This window comes from Megascapheus bottae, chromosome 28, assembly GCF_031878675.1.
Source record: "Megascapheus bottae isolate mThoBot1 chromosome 28, mThoBot2.hap1, whole genome shotgun sequence".
Lineage (NCBI taxonomy): Eukaryota > Metazoa > Chordata > Mammalia > Rodentia > Geomyidae > Megascapheus > Megascapheus bottae.
In genome coordinates this window covers 234559-251166 of record NC_143536.1, presented here as the reverse complement: position 1 = coordinate 251166, position 16608 = coordinate 234559, and the positions used below count along the sequence as shown (strand labels likewise).

The window sequence follows — 16608 nt, the reverse complement described above, 5'->3', positions numbered from 1 at the left end:
AGCTGGCCCTACCCATCTGGCCTCCCCAGTAAATCAAGTGCTAAAATGCCAGCATGAAACCAAACTAATGGTAAAGGTTTCAAATGCTCCAGGGAGCTGCATGATTGCTGATGGAATCTGCCTCCTCTAAAGCCAGTTTGCTGTATTTGCATATCTATATCTGCCCTCCCAGCCACAAGGTCTGAGCCCACACCTTGACTTTCCAGATCTCTGAACTATGCTTTCCCTCAGTCTGGAACTATAAACTGACTTGGTCTTGTCAGTGCTAAGAACTCACTCTACTGGTGTTTCTTTCTGGTCTGCCTTCCCTACTCCTTCAGGCTGATACTCAGCATGTGTTTGCTGAGTTAGCAGAGGGCTAACAACTATCAGAGGCAATATATTCCTAGTCTGTGCAGAGCTGCTCTTGTGACAGAGAGCTGTCTCTTGGAAGCCACTCCCATGACAGATGTATTAGAAGTCTTCAGACCTTACTCATAGGGCTTCAGTAACAACCTACCACTTACTCTGAGCACCTACCTGAGGCAGTCCATGTGGATGCACTGTGGTGCCTTATACTCCCCCTGGCTGTCCTTCTGGAAGCCTATCTCCTGATACATGTTCAGGCCATGAACTGCTGCCCTGGCTTCCACAAATGGCCTAGGGATGAAAGAAAAGAGAAAAGCCAGGAAGACAGATTTGTTTTTTCTGTTCCAATAGGGAGGCTGTTCCCAGGAGTGAAGCAGATCAGAAGAAGAGAAACTCATTATGTCACTAGGCAGAGAAGTCTCCTCCCCTCCCCTCCTAGTTAACCATGGATATAGGATGTTGGCTTACCAATCAAAAAAGTCCCCATTGTACGTGACCATGATGGTGGGTTTGGTCTCTTGGACATGCTCAAACCATCTCTGGATTAGATGGACCTGGGCCCAACAAATCATAGCAGTCAGCAGGTTCTGCTTATCCTCTCCCACCTCCTTCCAAAAACATCACCCAAGATGCAGAAAAAGCAGTCTCATGCTAGCCTTATGCAGACCCCATCCTATGATAGAGGACTGCGCCCCAAAGTGAGAGCCCCTGAGCAGTAGCGCTGACTCATCCAATGCTGAAATCTCAAAAGAACCCCATGCCCACTCATCTTCCCATCTCATCGCAGTTTTGGAGCAGCCTTAGTGATGCTTTTTTTTACCTCATCAGGTTCATTGAAGACACAAAAGGGCCCTTCATATTCTGGCTTAGGAGTGAACTCAAAGTCTTCAATATCTTCTGAAACAATCTCCCTGTTAGTGATTAGGTAGCCCTGGCAAAGTTTACCAGCAGACAAAATGAGTAAGAGACAACACAACCAAACCACAGCCTCCCAAAAACTACACTGGGACTTTTCTTACAAGAAACCACACAGCAATATGAAGACATTCTTTTATGTTTCTCTTGTATGCTTACCTGCCCATCAATCATGTAGGAAATCATCATAATCTGGTCTGTCTCAGCATCAGGAAACTTGAGGGGTAGTTTAGTTGTCTCAATGTCAAAAGCCAATACAACAGGGTCCTGGAGGGATGGAAGAAGGCAGCTACAAAGCCAGGCAGGATTTGGTAGTTCCTCTCTGGACACTCACTGTCATTCTAATTCCACCTCTGGCTGTGAAAAACAGTACTTTTTTTTTTTTTTTTTGGTTGGTTGTGGGGCCTGAACTCTGGGCCTGGAGCACTATCCCTGAGCTCTTCAGCTCAAGGCTAACGCTCTACTCCTTAAGCCATGACATCACTTCCAGTTTTCTGGTGGCTAATTAGAGATAAGAGTCTCACGGGCGGGCCGGGAGTTGCTTGCCTAGCATGCATGAAGACCCGGGTTCGATTCCTAGGTACCACATATAGAAAAAAACCAGAAGTGGTGCTGAGGCTCAAGTGGTAGAGCTCTAGCCTTGAGAAAGTCCAAGGACAGTGCTCAGGCCCTGAGCTCAAGCCCAGGACTGGCAAAAAAAAAAAAAAAAAAAGAGTCTCACGGGGTTTTATGCCTGGACTGGCATGATCCTCAGATCTCAACCTCCCGAGTAGCTACAATTACAGGCATGAGCCACCATTGCCTGGCTGAAAAGCAGTGCGTTTAAAGGCTCCAGAAAAATTGAGAGATATGTGAGATTTACTGACTTATGTCAAAAATATGTTCTTTCGGCCAGGAGTTTAGCCTAGTGGTAGAGTGCTTGCCTAGCATGCACGAAGACCTGGGTTTTGATTCCCCTGTACCACATACATAGAAAAAGTCAGAAATGGTGCTGTGTGTGGCTCAAGTGGTAGAGTGCTAGCCTTGAGGAAAAAAAAGCCCAAGGACAGTGCTCCGGACCTGAGTTCAAGGCCCAGGACTGGCAAAAGAACAAACAAACAAAACATGTTCTTTCATAAGACAGTGTGAAAGCTAGAGCTGCCAACCAGAACACCTTTCAGAATCATTCAGTGTCAAAGCTACTTAATGAACTGCACTAGGTCAGGCACATCTGTAATCTTAATCCCAGCTACTCAGGAGGCAGAACCAGTTAGATGTCAGACTGAGCAAAGAATTAATGAAACCCCTGTCTTAAATAGACTGAGTGTGGTAGTGTATGCCTATTGTCCAAGCTACAAGGAAGTACAAGTAGGAGGATCATGATCTAAAGTTGGCTGTGGAAAAACCCCTGAGATTCTATTGGAAAAACAGTTAAAAGTAAAAAGGGATAGAAAAGTAGTTCAAGGCCAGGAGTTTAGCCTAGTGGCTAAAATGCTTGCCCAGCACGCACGAAGACCCGGGTTCAATTCCTTGGTACCACATACATAGAAAAAAGCCGGAAGTGGTTCTGAGGCTCAAGAGCTAGAGCTCTAGCCTTGAGAAAAGTCCAAGGACAGTGCTCAGGCCCTTAGCTCAAGCCCAGGACTGGAAAAAAAAAAAAAAAAAGTAGTTCAAGTGGTAAAGTGCCTGTTTAACAAGGGTAAGGTCTTGAGTCCAAATCTACTACCCTTCACCTCAGCCCACCAAGAAACACTATTTCAGTTAACCTTTATAGTAGCCCTGGCAGGTAACTTCAGAAGAGCTGACATTTTCACATTGGAAATGTAATGTTTCTCAGAAAAATGAGGACAAAGACTTTCCCGAGGTGGGTGCTACTCAGGAGGCTGAGCTCTGAGGATCATGGTTCAGAGCCATCCCAGGGAAGCTACTGGAAATGTAGCTGTGGCTAGATGGTAGAGAGTTAGTCTTGAACAGAAAAGCTCAGAGACAGCATTCAGGTCCTGAGCTCGAGTTTCATGACCAAAAAAAACCTACAAAACACCCCCCCCAAACTTTCCCAGAATCACAAAGCCATATCTGAATCAAGGCCTTCCAGCTACTATATTACTTCTATTTGTTATCAACTTCTCAAGTCATAAATTTCTTGGAACATTTAAATCCACCTTAGCTCAAATGCTAATGTCACAGGATAAAAGTCATATGGATGCAAAATGAAATTATACTCTCAAGTCAGAAAGTGATTTTTTTTAAAAAAGTTCTAACTCAGCTGGGCACAGTGGCTCACAGCTATAATGCTAGCTACTCAGGAGGCTGAAATTTGAGGAACGCAGCTCAAAGCCAGCCCAGACACTAAAGTTAGTGTCTTATTTCCAATTAATCACCAGAAAACCAAAAGTGGCATTGTGGCTCAAGTGATAGTGAGGTAGCCTTGAGCTGAAGAGCTCAGGGGCAACACCCAGGCTTAGAGTCCAATTCCCACAATGAACAAAAAGAAAAGTTCTAACTCCACAATTCTTTCCAAAAAATTATCTTAAGAAAAAGAAACAAACTGTACGATAAAGGAAATATGAAGCAGTATTTACAGGTCGTTCAACGAGGTCATCTCGCCGAGTAATTTCCACTGGAAAAGCAGTTCCCCGGTACCTGACGTTGTACCAATGAGCCTGTGGAACATGTAGCACAGTAACTAAAGAGTTCTACATCCAGAGAAGCCTATTTCCGGGAGTATGTAAGCACTGTATAGCCTGGGTAAGAACTTACCACATGGATCTTGAGGTCAATGGAAAGGCGGATGTGGTAGGGGACATCATATTCTCTCATGTCCACGATGTTTTCTAATTGGTCAGCTATTTTCTTAGAGGCTTCCTCTTCATCAGTAATTACACTGCCTCCTTGCAGGACACTGGGGAATGAACACAAAGAGCCCAAACTCAACCATGCTCTGCTGGGGACTGGGTCTTTTCTCTCCCAGAGTTCATTCACATCAACTAAACACCAGGGACAACGGGAGGTTGCAGTGAATGGGGTAGTCTGCCAAGGAACAGACTTGGGCAATCACTCAATCTGTGCAAGAGACAAGAAAATTCAGAGAACGTGTTACACCTGGCACAACAGTCAAGACAGTAAGTACCCAAGTGTGGGTACTTCTGTCATGTTATCTCAGGAGGCTGTACCATGCAGCACTGATGAGAGTCCATTTAGTTCCACACAACCTGTGTGTACTCTCCGCTGTGTTGACAAATGTGGGCCACTCTTGTATAGCACTTCATTCATTAAATGAGGAAGAAAGCTGGTGAAAGTGGTTGATGCCTTTTGGGAGTCAGAGATCTGGGGATCACAGTTCAAAGCCAGACAGAGCAGGGAAGTCCAGGAGACTTTTATCTCCACTTAACTACCAAAAAGTCAGATGTGGAGCTGTGACTAAAGTGGCAGAGTGCTAGCCTTTAGCAAATCTTAGAGACAGTGCCCCGGCCCAAGTTCAAGCTCCAGGAGTGGCACAAAAAAGAAAAGCAAATGAGGAAGACAGTAATCAGCACATACCACTTAAGCAAGGTGATAGTTTCAAAGCCAGCTTGGTATACAATGGCTGGTAATTATCAATTATTACTGTAACAAGTGAGAAAATTTTTGTTGCAATATCCACACCACCATTCTCCCACTCAATTATAAACTGAGTGGACTCCTAAGGGGGGAAAAAAAAAAAAGGTAGCCTGGGCTGGGAATGTGGCTTATTGGTAGAGTGCTTGCCCAACATGCATGAAGCCCTGGATTCAATTCCTCAGTACCACATAAACAGAAAAGCTGAAAACAGAGCTGTGGCTCAAGTAGCAGAGTGCTAGCCTTGAGCAAAATAGGTTCAGGGACAATGCCCAGGCCCTAAGTTCAAGGCCCAGGACTTGGAAAAAACAAAAAACAAAACAAAACTAATATCTTGCGGTTTACCTTCCAAGTATGAAACCTTGAGTTCAATTCTCGGTACCAGCAAAAATAAAATGAATAAGCAGCTGGGCACCAGTGGCACATAACTATAATCATTGCTTAGAGGTTTGAGATTTGCAGATTGAAGTTCAGAGCCAGCATAGACACTCAAATCCTAGAGACTCTTGTTTGTATGTTGGTATCAGGACTTGAATCAAGGGTCTAGGCATTGTCCCTTAGGTTTTTGCCCAAGACTGGTGCTCTATCTCTTGAGCACCAGGGGGGTTTTTTGGTGGTTAGTTAGCGATAAGAGTTTCTTGCCTGTGCTGGCTTTAAACATGTTTCTCAGGTCTTAGCCTCTTGAGTAGCTAGGATTACAGGCATGAACCATAATGTCCAGCTCCCCAAGATTCTTTTTTTTCTTTTGCTAGTCCTGTGGCTTGAATTCAGGGCCTGGGCACTGTCCCTGAGCTTCTTTTTGCTCAAGGCCAGTACCCTACCACTTGAGCCGCAGTGCCACTTCCAGCTTTTTCTGAGTCTCAAGAACTTTCCTAGCCATATGTGGTGGCTCACGCCTCTTATTCTAGTTACTCAGGAGGCTGAGATCTGAGGATCACAGTTCAAAGCTAGCCCGGGCACCAGTCTGTGAGACAAAAACAATGAAAAAAATCTGGCACATCTAGAGACAATACATTATATAAAACTCACACTTAATAAAACTTGTAGACAGACTAAGGATGAAGGAATCCCTCTAAAATATTATTTTATTGTCACGTAATTCATCCCTATGTAAGCCTACCCCCTACACAAGAAAAAGGAGGTCTAAGACATAAAGATGTAACCTTGGAAAGCCATTGTGAATTTAACATGGAACATATGAAAATTTCTATGTAACTGCTTCAATGTTTCTTCATTGAATAGAACCAGTAATCACTGAAGCCTCACTGCAGAGTTCCCACCTCCTCTATTCTGACATTCCAAACCAGATAGTGGTTTGCTTATGAGAAGGAACTTTACCTGGAGAGCATTGCTGTATACACATTGCTGGCATGGTCCTGCTCCCGATTTTTCCTCACAGCAGGGGAAATCTCCTTCCTTACTTTGACAAGGTCTTCCACAGTGTGAAAGGACAATCTGATGTAATTCCTCTTCAAGCCCACCAAGTGATTTGGCTATAAAGTGAAGACACCTTGCTCATAAGCTCAAGAGAAACAAAACTTCACTGGTGAGTAATGACTTGCAGGTAGGCATGTACAAATCAGTACAGGCACAAAACACTTCCTCTATCTCTACTGGTGGCCACTTGTCATCAGAGTTCCTTGAAGACAGCTCTGGGAACAATCATCATCCTTCATACTGCCCCATTATCCAATAAAGGACCTGAAGTCAGGCACCAGTGTCTCATATCTATAATCCTACCCAGGAGCCTAAGAGCTGAGGATGGAAATTCAAAGCCAGTCCAAGCAGAAAAGTCCCATGAGATTTTTATCTGTAATTGTTCACCAAAAAGCTCAAGTGGTAGAGGACCATCCTTGAGCAAAAAAAGCTCAGAGACAGACACAAAAAAAGGGTCTGGAGTTTGGCCTAGTGGTAAGAGTGCTTGCCTAGCATGCATGAAGACCAGGGTTTGATTCCTCGGTACCACATATATAGAAAAAGGCTGGAAATGGTGCTGTGGCTCCAGTGATAGGACGCTAGCCTTGAGAAAGCCCAAGGACAGTGCTCAGGCCCTGAGTTCAATGCCCAGGACTGGCAAATGAGAGATGGTGGTGGTATTATAATACCAGACTTCAAACTCTACTATAGAGCCATAATAACAAAAACAGCATGGTACTGGCACAAAAATAGACCAGAAGATCAATAGAACAGAAGATCCAGAAATAGAACCACATACCTATTGTATTTGACAAAGGAGCCAAAGATACACAGTGGAACAAACACAGTCTATTCAATTATTGGTGCTGGCACAACTGGGCAGCCACATGCAGAAAACTAAAAATTGACCCTAGCCTTTCACCATGCACAAGCATTAACTCAAAGTGGATCAAAAACCTCAATGTCAGACCGGAAACCGTGAAACTGCTACATGATAGAATAGGAGAGACACTGGAACTCATAGGCACAGGCAAAAGGTTCCTGAATAGAACCCCAGGGTCACAACAGATTGGAGAGAGACTCCATAAATGGGACTACCTAAAAATAAAAAGTTTCTGCACAGATAAAAGCATAGCCACAAAAGTAGAAAGACAGCCAACCAACCGGGAAAAGATATTTACCAATAATACATCTGACAAATGCTTAATATCCAGTATCTACAGGGAACTCAAGAAACTAATTCCCCCCAAACCCAACAAACCATTCACTAAATGGGCATGGGAACTAAAGAGAGACTTTTCAAAAGAAGAGATTAAAATGGCAGAAACGCATATGAGAAAATGTTCATCATCCATGGTCATAAAAGAAATGCAAATAAAAAAAACCCTAAGATACCACCTTATCCCAACAAGAATGGCCAGGATTTTGAACTCAGACAATGACAGATGCTGGCGGAGTTGTGGAGAAAAAGGAACCCTACTGCACTGCTGGTGGGATTGTAAACTACTTTAGCCACTCTGGAAAGCAGTGTGGAGGTCTTTTAAAGAACTGAAAATTGACCTTCCCTTCGATCCTGCCATACCATTTCTGGGCATCTACCCTGAACATCATAACCCAAGATATGATAAGGACACCTGCACAGCTATGTTTATCTCTGCACTATTCACAATAGCCAGGCAATGGAAACAATCCAGATGCCCTACTGCAGATGAATGGATACAGAAAATGTGGTGTATATATATACAATGGAATTCTACATAGCCAACAGACAAGATAATGGCATTTGCAGGGAAGTGGACGAATCTAGAGCGAATCATGTAGAGTGAGACAAGTCAAGACCAAAGGAACAAAAGGCGCATGGTATCTAATGTGGCTATTAGATCCAAACAGTACAAGAGTAAGGACTCAATATTTGCATACGCAATGCTATGGACATGGTATGGGAAATATAAACACAACTACATAGACATAAAAACTTATGACTCTATAGACATAATGTTTTATTACATAGACTAATATGTATCTATGATATACAAACCCTTAGCCTAATTTTGATGATGTTCTAAAATCTAAGTGCCAGTGATTATATATAGAGATTCCCTTCTTGAATACTTGTTTGTTAAACACGTCATTTGAAATATGATGTAAAAATCAATGTTAATAAATTCTTTAATAAAAAAAAACATAGGGCTGGGAGTTTGGCCTAGCAGTAGAGTGCTTGCCTATCATGCACAAAGCCCTGGGTTCGATCCTTTGTTACCAAATACACAGAAAAAGTCAGAAGTGGTACTGTGGCTTGGAAGAGTACTAGCCTTGAGAAAACTCAAGGACAATGTCCAGGCCCTGAATTCAAGCCCCAGGAGTGGCAAAAAGAGAGAAAAACAAAGGGGAGAAGAGGAAGGAAGGAAGGAAGGGAGGAGGGAGGGAGAGAAGGAGAGAAGGAAGGAAGGAAAGAAGGAAAGAAGGAAAGAAGGAAGGAAGGAAGGAAGGAAGGAAGGACGGACTAGGCTGAGAGTTTGTCCTAGTGGTAGAATGCTTGCCTACCATACACGAAGACCCAGGTTCAATTTCTCGGTACCATATAAATAGCTTTGAGAAAGCCCAAGGGCGGTGCCCAGGCCCTGAATTCTAGCCCCAGGACTGGCAAAAAAAAAAAAAAAAAAGAAAGAAAGAAAAGAAAAAAATAACCCAGCTAGGTGCTGATGGCCTGTAATCCTAGCTACTCAGCAGGCAGAGACCTAAGGATTGTGGTTCAAAGCCAGCCTGGGCAGAAAAGTCTTCCTGAGACTCTTATCTCCAATTAATCACTCAAAAACCAGAAGTGGCACTGTGGCTCATGTGGTAGAGCACTAACCATGAGCACAAAGAGACTGAGGGACAGCCACACAACTGACAATAAATAAATAAATAGCCAGACTTTCTCTGGTTTCCAATGTCACCTGCCATAAGCAGCTACATGCCAGTCTCATATGCCCATGAAAGGTCTGAGTAGTACTTACCAGGTCCAGGTCCTCTTTGGGGACAGTTTCTATTTTGGCAATTTTACCCTGAAACTTCTTGGAGAGAAAGGATGAAACTTCTCGCTCACAACCCTAAATCAAGATTAGAAGTAACTTCCCATTAGTAAAGACTTAACTCTTCCATTGCCTACTTCCCAGTTCTAAAGCCCATCACAGAACAAGGCCCATATTATCGGATCCGATTGTAACAAACATAGACTTACCTTTCTAGTTGCAATGTAGAAATATGGCTTATAGGGCAAGGCCACCTGAAAGAGTCATCAACCCATCCACATATAATGAAAAGTAAAAAAGGAAGAGACAAGATATTCACAGTATTAACCAATGAGAAATCTTGATCCAAGAGGCTATTGAGAAGACACATAGGAATGCTGGCTATATAGGTATCTTGGGATGAGAGCCCAAGAGACACAACAGTGTTCAACTTTCTGAGCTGATTTCTCTGAGGCATCTTGCATGTAATTGGTGAGCCTAAGGGAGCCCTGTTTGAGATAGGCTACAGGCCTACACACTAGAACCTCCCACTCCCTTCCTGATAGACACAGCTAGAATGAGCCACTGTCGTTTTGGACCACTTTCAGTTTTATTTGTGGGGCAGGGAGGGACCCAGGGGCTTACCTTAAATCTGCTACCATCATCTTGAATAAAGTAGTAATCTACAGCACTGATTAGGCGTTTATCTTCATCTAAAATCTCAGTCTGTAAGAAAACCACCAACGTGGGCATATTATCTTTTACAAAGCCTAAGAACTTTTTCTTTCTATTTTTTTGGTCAGTCATGGGACTTGAACTCTGGGCCTGGGCGTTTTCCTTGAGCTCTTCAGCACAAGGCTAACACTCTACCATTTGAGCCACAGTACCATTTCCAATTTTCGGTTTTCGAGTCTCATGGACTTTTTTATTTAGTGCCAGGCTTTGAACCGAGATCCTCAGATCTCATCCTCCTGAGTAGCTAGGATTACAGGTGTGAGCCACCACATCCAGCACCTAAGAACTTTTTATGCCCTCCCCCCATCAACTTAGGGTCTGAGCACTGTCCCTAAGCTTCTATTGCTCAAGACTAGCACTCTAACACTCGAGCAAAAATGCTATTTCTAGCTTTTTCTAAGTGGTTTATTGGAAAGAGAGTCTCACAGACTTTCTTGCCTACGGTGCCTTCAAACTGCAATGCTCAGATCTTAGCCACCTGAGTACCTAGGATTATAGACATGAGCCACCAGCACCCTGTTTCTGGGCTTTTCTTTGTGAAATTGAGAATTTCAAAGCCAAAGTCCTTGCATCTGGCTGTTTATGCTGTCCCTGCATAAATATCACCAATCTTGTTCACAAGAACTGCATAACAGTTCCCAAGGAGGACTTACTTGAAGTTTTCCTTCATAGTCCTTGAAAAATATGACAACCTTCATCTTAGTCCTGCCACAGTATTTTCTGTAGCCCTCCATTATGTTAAAAAGCAAAGGACAGGTGTGAACAACCAGCTCTGTCAGACAAGTTCCCTTCTTCTCCATCACCTGCTCTTCAGACAAGAACTATGCTACAAGGATGTAAACTACATTCCGAGGAGTGCAGGTACTCACAGGGTGCATATTGATAAGCCAGCCAGTCTTTTCACCAGGCTCCTTTAGCCTCTCAAAACCAAACCTCGAGTCCATCTTATCTGTCCACTGACTCCTCTCCAGGCGCCTGAGCGCAGATGCTGAGGAAGAGGGGCCATCATCCCTGAGTGAAAGAAAGCAACACAGACCTCATCACTCACGACACCTCCTACTTCATCACTCTTAGGCTACCACTGTTTCCAGTATGGCACAGCATATGTACTCCTAAGAAACTCTGGGATTGACAAAAGAGATTCAGGATTCATGGAGAGAATCTGGTTAGGAGAGGTCTTTCAAACTTTATCAGAACACTAACAAAAACAATAATCCTGGTCCAATTGTGCTGTCTCATGGGATTAAAAGAAATACACAGTGAGGTGGGGAGTTTAGCTTAGTGGTAGAGTGCTTGCCTAGCATGCAGGAAGACCTGGGTTCGATTCCTTGATACCTACACGTTTAGAAAAGCCAGAACTGGTTCTGTGGCTCCAGTGGTAGAGTGCCAGCCTTGAGGAAAGCCCAAGGACAGGGAGCCCTGAGTTCAAGCCCCAAGACCGGCAAAAAAAAAAAAAAAAAAAAAAAAAAGAGAAAAAAAGAAATGCACAAAATCATTCCTGTACTCCTAGAGAAAGTAAAACTATTGTTTATAGCTAGGCATCAGTGGCTCACACATGTAATCCTAGCTACTCAGGAGGATGCTATCTGAGGATTTCAGTTCAAAGCCAGCCTGGGCACAAAAGTTCATGTGATTCTTACCTCTAATTAAGTACCAGGACACAGGAAATGGCACTGTGGCTCAAGTGGTAGAGTGCTAGCCTTGAGCTGAAGAATAGCACCCAGGCCCAGAGTTAAGCCCCATGACCAACAACAACCACAAAAAAACAAACAAACAAACAAAAAAACCCCCAAAAAACCACCAAGCCAGACACAGTGTGGCTCACGCCAATAATCCTAGCTACTCAGGAGGCTGAGATCTGAGGATCACAGTACAAAGCCAGCCCAGGCACTGAAGTCCCTGAGACTTTTTTTGGTGTGTGTATGGGGGGGGGGTGTTTAGGGCGTTTGAACTTGGCCTGGGCGGTGTCCCTGAGCTCTTCAGCTCAAGGCTACTGCCCTACCCCAGAGGCCTGGGTACCATCCCTGAGCACTACAGCTCAAGGCTACCGCCCTACTCTAGAGCCAACCCCCACTTCCCATTTTCTAGAGGTTAATTGGATATAAGAGTCTTTTGTGCCCGGGCTGGCTTTGAACCTTGATCCTCAGATCTCAGCCTCCTGAGTAGCTAGGATTACAGGCATGAGCCACCTCATGCTCTGCTAAGTCCCTGAGACTCTTATCTCCAATTAACCACTAGAAAACCAGAAGTAGTACTATGGTTCAAAGTGGTAGAGTGCTAGCCTTGAGCTGAAGAGCTCAGGGACAGCACCCAGGGCCAGCGTTCAAGCCCCACAATGGCGGCTGGGGGGAGACCCAAAACCAAAAAAACTAATGTTTATACAAAAGCTCATACATGAATATTCATAGGATCTTTACTTCTGCAGCTAAAAGCTACAAACCTAAACATTCTTCAGCAGACAAGATGATTTTTGTTCATTTATCTATGAGTACTACTCAGAAATAAATTACTAGAATTTGGATGAATTTCTAAGGAATTATGTGCAACAAAAAAAGCCAATCCCCTCACATACTCCATGATTCCATTTGTGTGTGTGTGTGTGTATCTTTTTTGGGGGGGGAGGGTGGGGAGCAGGCCAGTCCTGGGGCATGAACTCACAGCCTAGGTACTGTCCCTGAGCCTCTCTCTGTTCAAGACTAACATTTGAGCTACAACACCACATCCGGCCTTTTCTATTTACATGGTACTGAAGAATCAAACCAAGAGCTTTATGCATGCTAAGCAATCACTCTACCCGTGAGCCATATTCTCAGCCCTAGCTTTTTTTTTTTTTTTTTTTTTTGCTGGGGAGGGTATGATCCTAGAGCTTGAACTTTGGGCCTGGGCACTGTCCATGCATGACCTTTTGCTCAAGGCTAGTGCTCTACCACTTGAGCCATAGCACTACTTCTGTTTTTTTCTGAATAGTTTATTGGAGATAAGAGTCTTACAGATTTTCCTGCCCAGGCTGGCTTTGAGCTGCAATCCTCAGATCTCGGCCTCCTGAGTAGCTAGGATTATAGGCATAAACCATCTGGCTTGTATAGCATTTTAACAATGCAATTATAGAAATAGAGATTATCAGCTGTCAAGGATGGGAGAGGGAAGAATAGCTATGGATACGCAAAGAACCATGGAAGAGCTAGATTCTGATGGTAAATCCACAAATACGAATGTGTTAAAAGTGCACAGAAGTAAACACCTGCACATGCATAAAAAGTTTGTGTAAAACTGGAAGCAATCTAATCAATGTCAATTTTCTGGTTGTGACACTTTATAGTCTTTTTTATTTTTGTCCATTGTGGGGCATGAACTCAGGGCCTAGGCACTTCCCCATAGCCTCTTTGTGCTCAAGGCTAGTGCTCTACCACTTGAGCCATAACACCACTTACAGTTTTTGAGTGGCTATCTGGCTATGAGTCTCACTGGAACTTTTCTGTCTGGACTGGCTTTGAACTGAAATCCTCAGATCTCAGCATCCTGAGTATATAGGATTATAGGTTGGAGCCACTGGCATCTGGCTTGTCACTGAACTCTATGCACATATTACCATTGGAAGAATCTGGATCACTATAATTTCTCCCTGGAGAATCTAATTAAAAGGTGTCTTGGTTTTTTGTTTTTTTTTTCTTTTGAGACAGGGTAGTCTAGGCTGCTCTCTTTGCCACAGACTCTCGAGTGATGAGATTACAGTTGTACAACACTGTACCTCACAAAAAGTGAGTTTTGCTTTTTTTTTTTTTTTTTTTGCCAGTCCTGGGCTTGAGCTCAGGGCATGAGCCCTGTCCTTGGACTTTCTCAAGGCTAGAGCTCTACCACTTGAGCCTCTCAGCACCACTTCCAGCTTTTTTTTTCTATGCAAGTGGTACTGAGGAATCGAACCTGGGTCTTCGTGCATGCTAGGCAAGCACTCTACCGCTAGGCCAAACTCCCGGCCCTGCTTTTGTGTTTTAAAGGTGATATATAGAAGGGTCGTAGTTTCATAAGTCAGGTAATAAGTACATTTCCATTTGGACAATGTCAGCCCTTTCCTCACTCTCCTTTTTTGGTCAGTTTGGGACTTGAATTCTGGGCCTGGGCACTGTCTCTGAGTTCTTCAGCTCAAGGCTCTACCACTTGGAGCCACAGCACCATTTCCAGTTCTCTGGTGGTCAATTGGAGCCTCCTGGACTTTCCTGCCTAGGCTGGGTTTGAACTGTGATCCTCAGATCTCAGCCTCCTGAGTAGTTAGGATTACAGGCATGAGCCACCAGAGCCTGGCCTGTATAGTTTATTTTTAACATAGTGTCTAGTGAGTACCACTACTGTATCTATGCACCTTTTGTCTCTCCATTTCTGTGCCCTGCTTAGGCTCCCAAAGGCAAGTCAATGACCAAACAAAATAACAAAGAAAAAGGGTTTTGCAGGGTGCAGATACCCTCACTCCTGTAATTTAATATGCTGTTTAAGCCAGCCTGATGCTTATCTTCAATTAACCACCCGAAAACTGGAAGTGATGCCGAGGCTCAAAATGGAAAAGCACTGGCCTTGAGAGAAGAAAAAAAAAAAAAACAAAAACAAACTCAGGACAGCACCCAGGCTTTGAGTTTAAGCCCCAAGACTGACCAAACACAAAAATAAAACAAACAAAAAACCGCTCTTATTTCCATTTCCTGTAACTCATTTTGATATATTTTATAAGATCAGAGGCACTCAGGCATTTCACATGTGGTTTTATTTCTTTAATTCTTTCTAGATTGTCCAGTAATCATTTATTGTTCAGGTGCCTTTTCCAAAGTGTGATATAACAGAAACAGTTTATAATCAAGGATATCTTATCACAAGTGTCCCAGTTTTGCCCCCATCTGTTAAGTTAAAATATAATTAAGTATAATTAAGTGGTCTGGAGTTTGGCCTAGTAGTAGAATGCTTGCCTAGCATGCATGAAGACCTAGGTTCGATTCCTCAGTACCACATACATAGAAAAAAGCCAGAAGTGGTGCTGAGGCTCAAGTGGTAGAATTCTAGCCTTGAGAAAATCCAAGGACAGTGCTCAGTGCTCAGGCCCTGAGATCAAGCCCAGGACTGACTGGCAAAAAAAAAAAAAAAAGAAAAAAGAAAAAAAACAACAACCCACAATTAAAGTAATTAGTTAAATAAGTTAAAATATAATTAGGTAAATCTTATTAATCATCTCAAAACAAAATGGGACTGGGACTGTGGCTTAGGGGTAGAGTGCTTGCCCAGCATTTAGGAAGCCCTGGGTTCCATTCCTCAGTAACCCCAAAACAGAAAAAAAACGAGGCGACTCAGTGGTAGAATGCTAGCTCTGAGCAAAAGCAGCTCAGGGACAGTGCCCAGGCCCTGAGTTCAAGCTCTAGGAGTACCCCCCCCCCAACATGTATATACATGGTTCACACCTGTAAATCCCATCTACTTGGGAGGAGATTGGGAGAATTGAAGTTTAAGTTTAGCCTGGGCAAAAAAGTTAGCCTGTAGGGCCTGGAGTTTGGCCTAGTGGTAGAGTGCTTGCCTACCATGCTCAAAGACTGGGGTTTGACTTTGGTGTACCACATACTTAAAAAATCTGGAAGTGGTGCTGTGGCTGTAGCCTTCAGAAACACCAAGGACAGTGCTCAGGCCGACTTCAAGCCCCCAGGACTGGCAAAAAAAAAAAAAAAAGGTTGTCCTGTAATGCCAACCCTAGGAGAGGCCCGGTTCAGGCCCCATCTGAAAAATAACTTTATAAAAAGCTGAAAACAAGGCTCACGTTGTCTAGTGAAGGAGGACGGTTAAGTCTATGTCCTGGCTATGGGGTGTGGCAGAACACTCGCCTAACAAGTGAGACCCTGGGTTCCAGTCCTGCACCAAGGACAGGAGGAGGAGCACATTATGCTCGGGTGATTGCTCGTCTACACCGGGCTAAATGGGCTACGGACATCACCTACGCAGTGTGGTAACGAGCTACCATTGCCGCGGCTGGGCCTTTCGCTCTTGTCTCCTTTTGGTAGTGCTGGGAACCCAGGGTCTTCTGCAGCTAGCCAACAATTCTACCAATGCGCTACCCCCAGCTCGGCCCCGTCACGCCGCTGTGTTCGCGGCGCTCCCAGCCGACGCTCGAGTCCACGCGCGGACAGAACTCGGCTCAAGCCTTCTCCACACTCCCTGTCACCCAGTCCCCGGGCGGCCACCGAGTCCGCGTCTCCCCTCCCCCGGCTACCGCAGGCAGCGGCGTCCGCCCGGGCGGGCCCAAGGCGAGGTCCGAGGAGCCTGTCGCCCGCCCTCACCGGCTGGCCTCGCCGTCCACGTCCGGCTCCGCGCGCCGCCGCCCGCTGTTCCTCAGAACCATGGCACCGCGAGTGGACCAAACGAGGCTGCGGGGAAATTTGGCGCGCTCTCACCTACTCTCGCGAGAGACTGGAAACGCCCGTCATCCAATCAGGAGTCGTTGCGGCCCCCCCCCCCCCCCCCCCCCCCCCCCCCGCTCCCCCGGGCGCGCGGGCTGCCGCGGGTGTGGGCGGAGGCCGAGCCGAGCGGGCGACGCGACCCCGCCCCCGGAGATCCCGCCCCCGGAGATCCCGCCCCCGGCGACCCCGCCCCCGGCGAC

The 16608-nt window shown here is 44.9% G+C and overlaps 1 protein-coding gene across 4 annotated transcripts in view; it reads right to left on the bottom strand.

Annotated features, from left to right (window-relative positions):
* The window catches only part of Pole (DNA polymerase epsilon, catalytic subunit), a 57533-nt gene extending 41165 nt beyond the window's left edge, over positions 1 to 16368 (bottom strand). For 2 of the 4 annotated variants that reach the window (XM_090320367.1, XM_090320370.1), the window contains exons 1-12: positions 16289 to 16368; positions 10853 to 10994; positions 9894 to 9974; positions 9479 to 9523; positions 9255 to 9347; positions 6178 to 6332; positions 4003 to 4144; positions 3825 to 3905; positions 1423 to 1530; positions 1169 to 1279; positions 817 to 902; positions 520 to 639 (exon numbers count right to left, since the gene is read on the bottom strand). In XM_090320367.1, the coding sequence (XP_090176493.1) occupies positions 520 to 639; positions 817 to 902; positions 1169 to 1279; positions 1423 to 1530; positions 3825 to 3905; positions 4003 to 4144; positions 6178 to 6332; positions 9255 to 9347; positions 9479 to 9523; positions 9894 to 9974; positions 10853 to 10994; positions 16289 to 16350 (1226 nt within the window). In that variant the 5' untranslated portion in view covers positions 16351 to 16368. Of the gene's footprint in view, positions 1 to 519; positions 640 to 816; positions 903 to 1168; positions 1280 to 1422; positions 1531 to 3824; positions 3906 to 4002; positions 4145 to 6177; positions 6333 to 9254; positions 9348 to 9478; positions 9524 to 9893; positions 9975 to 10852; positions 10995 to 16288 lie in introns of those variants that run through there. The other 2 variants (XM_090320368.1, XM_090320371.1) reach the window with 2 other exon arrangements.
* Between the last annotated feature and the right edge of the window lie 240 nt (positions 16369 to 16608).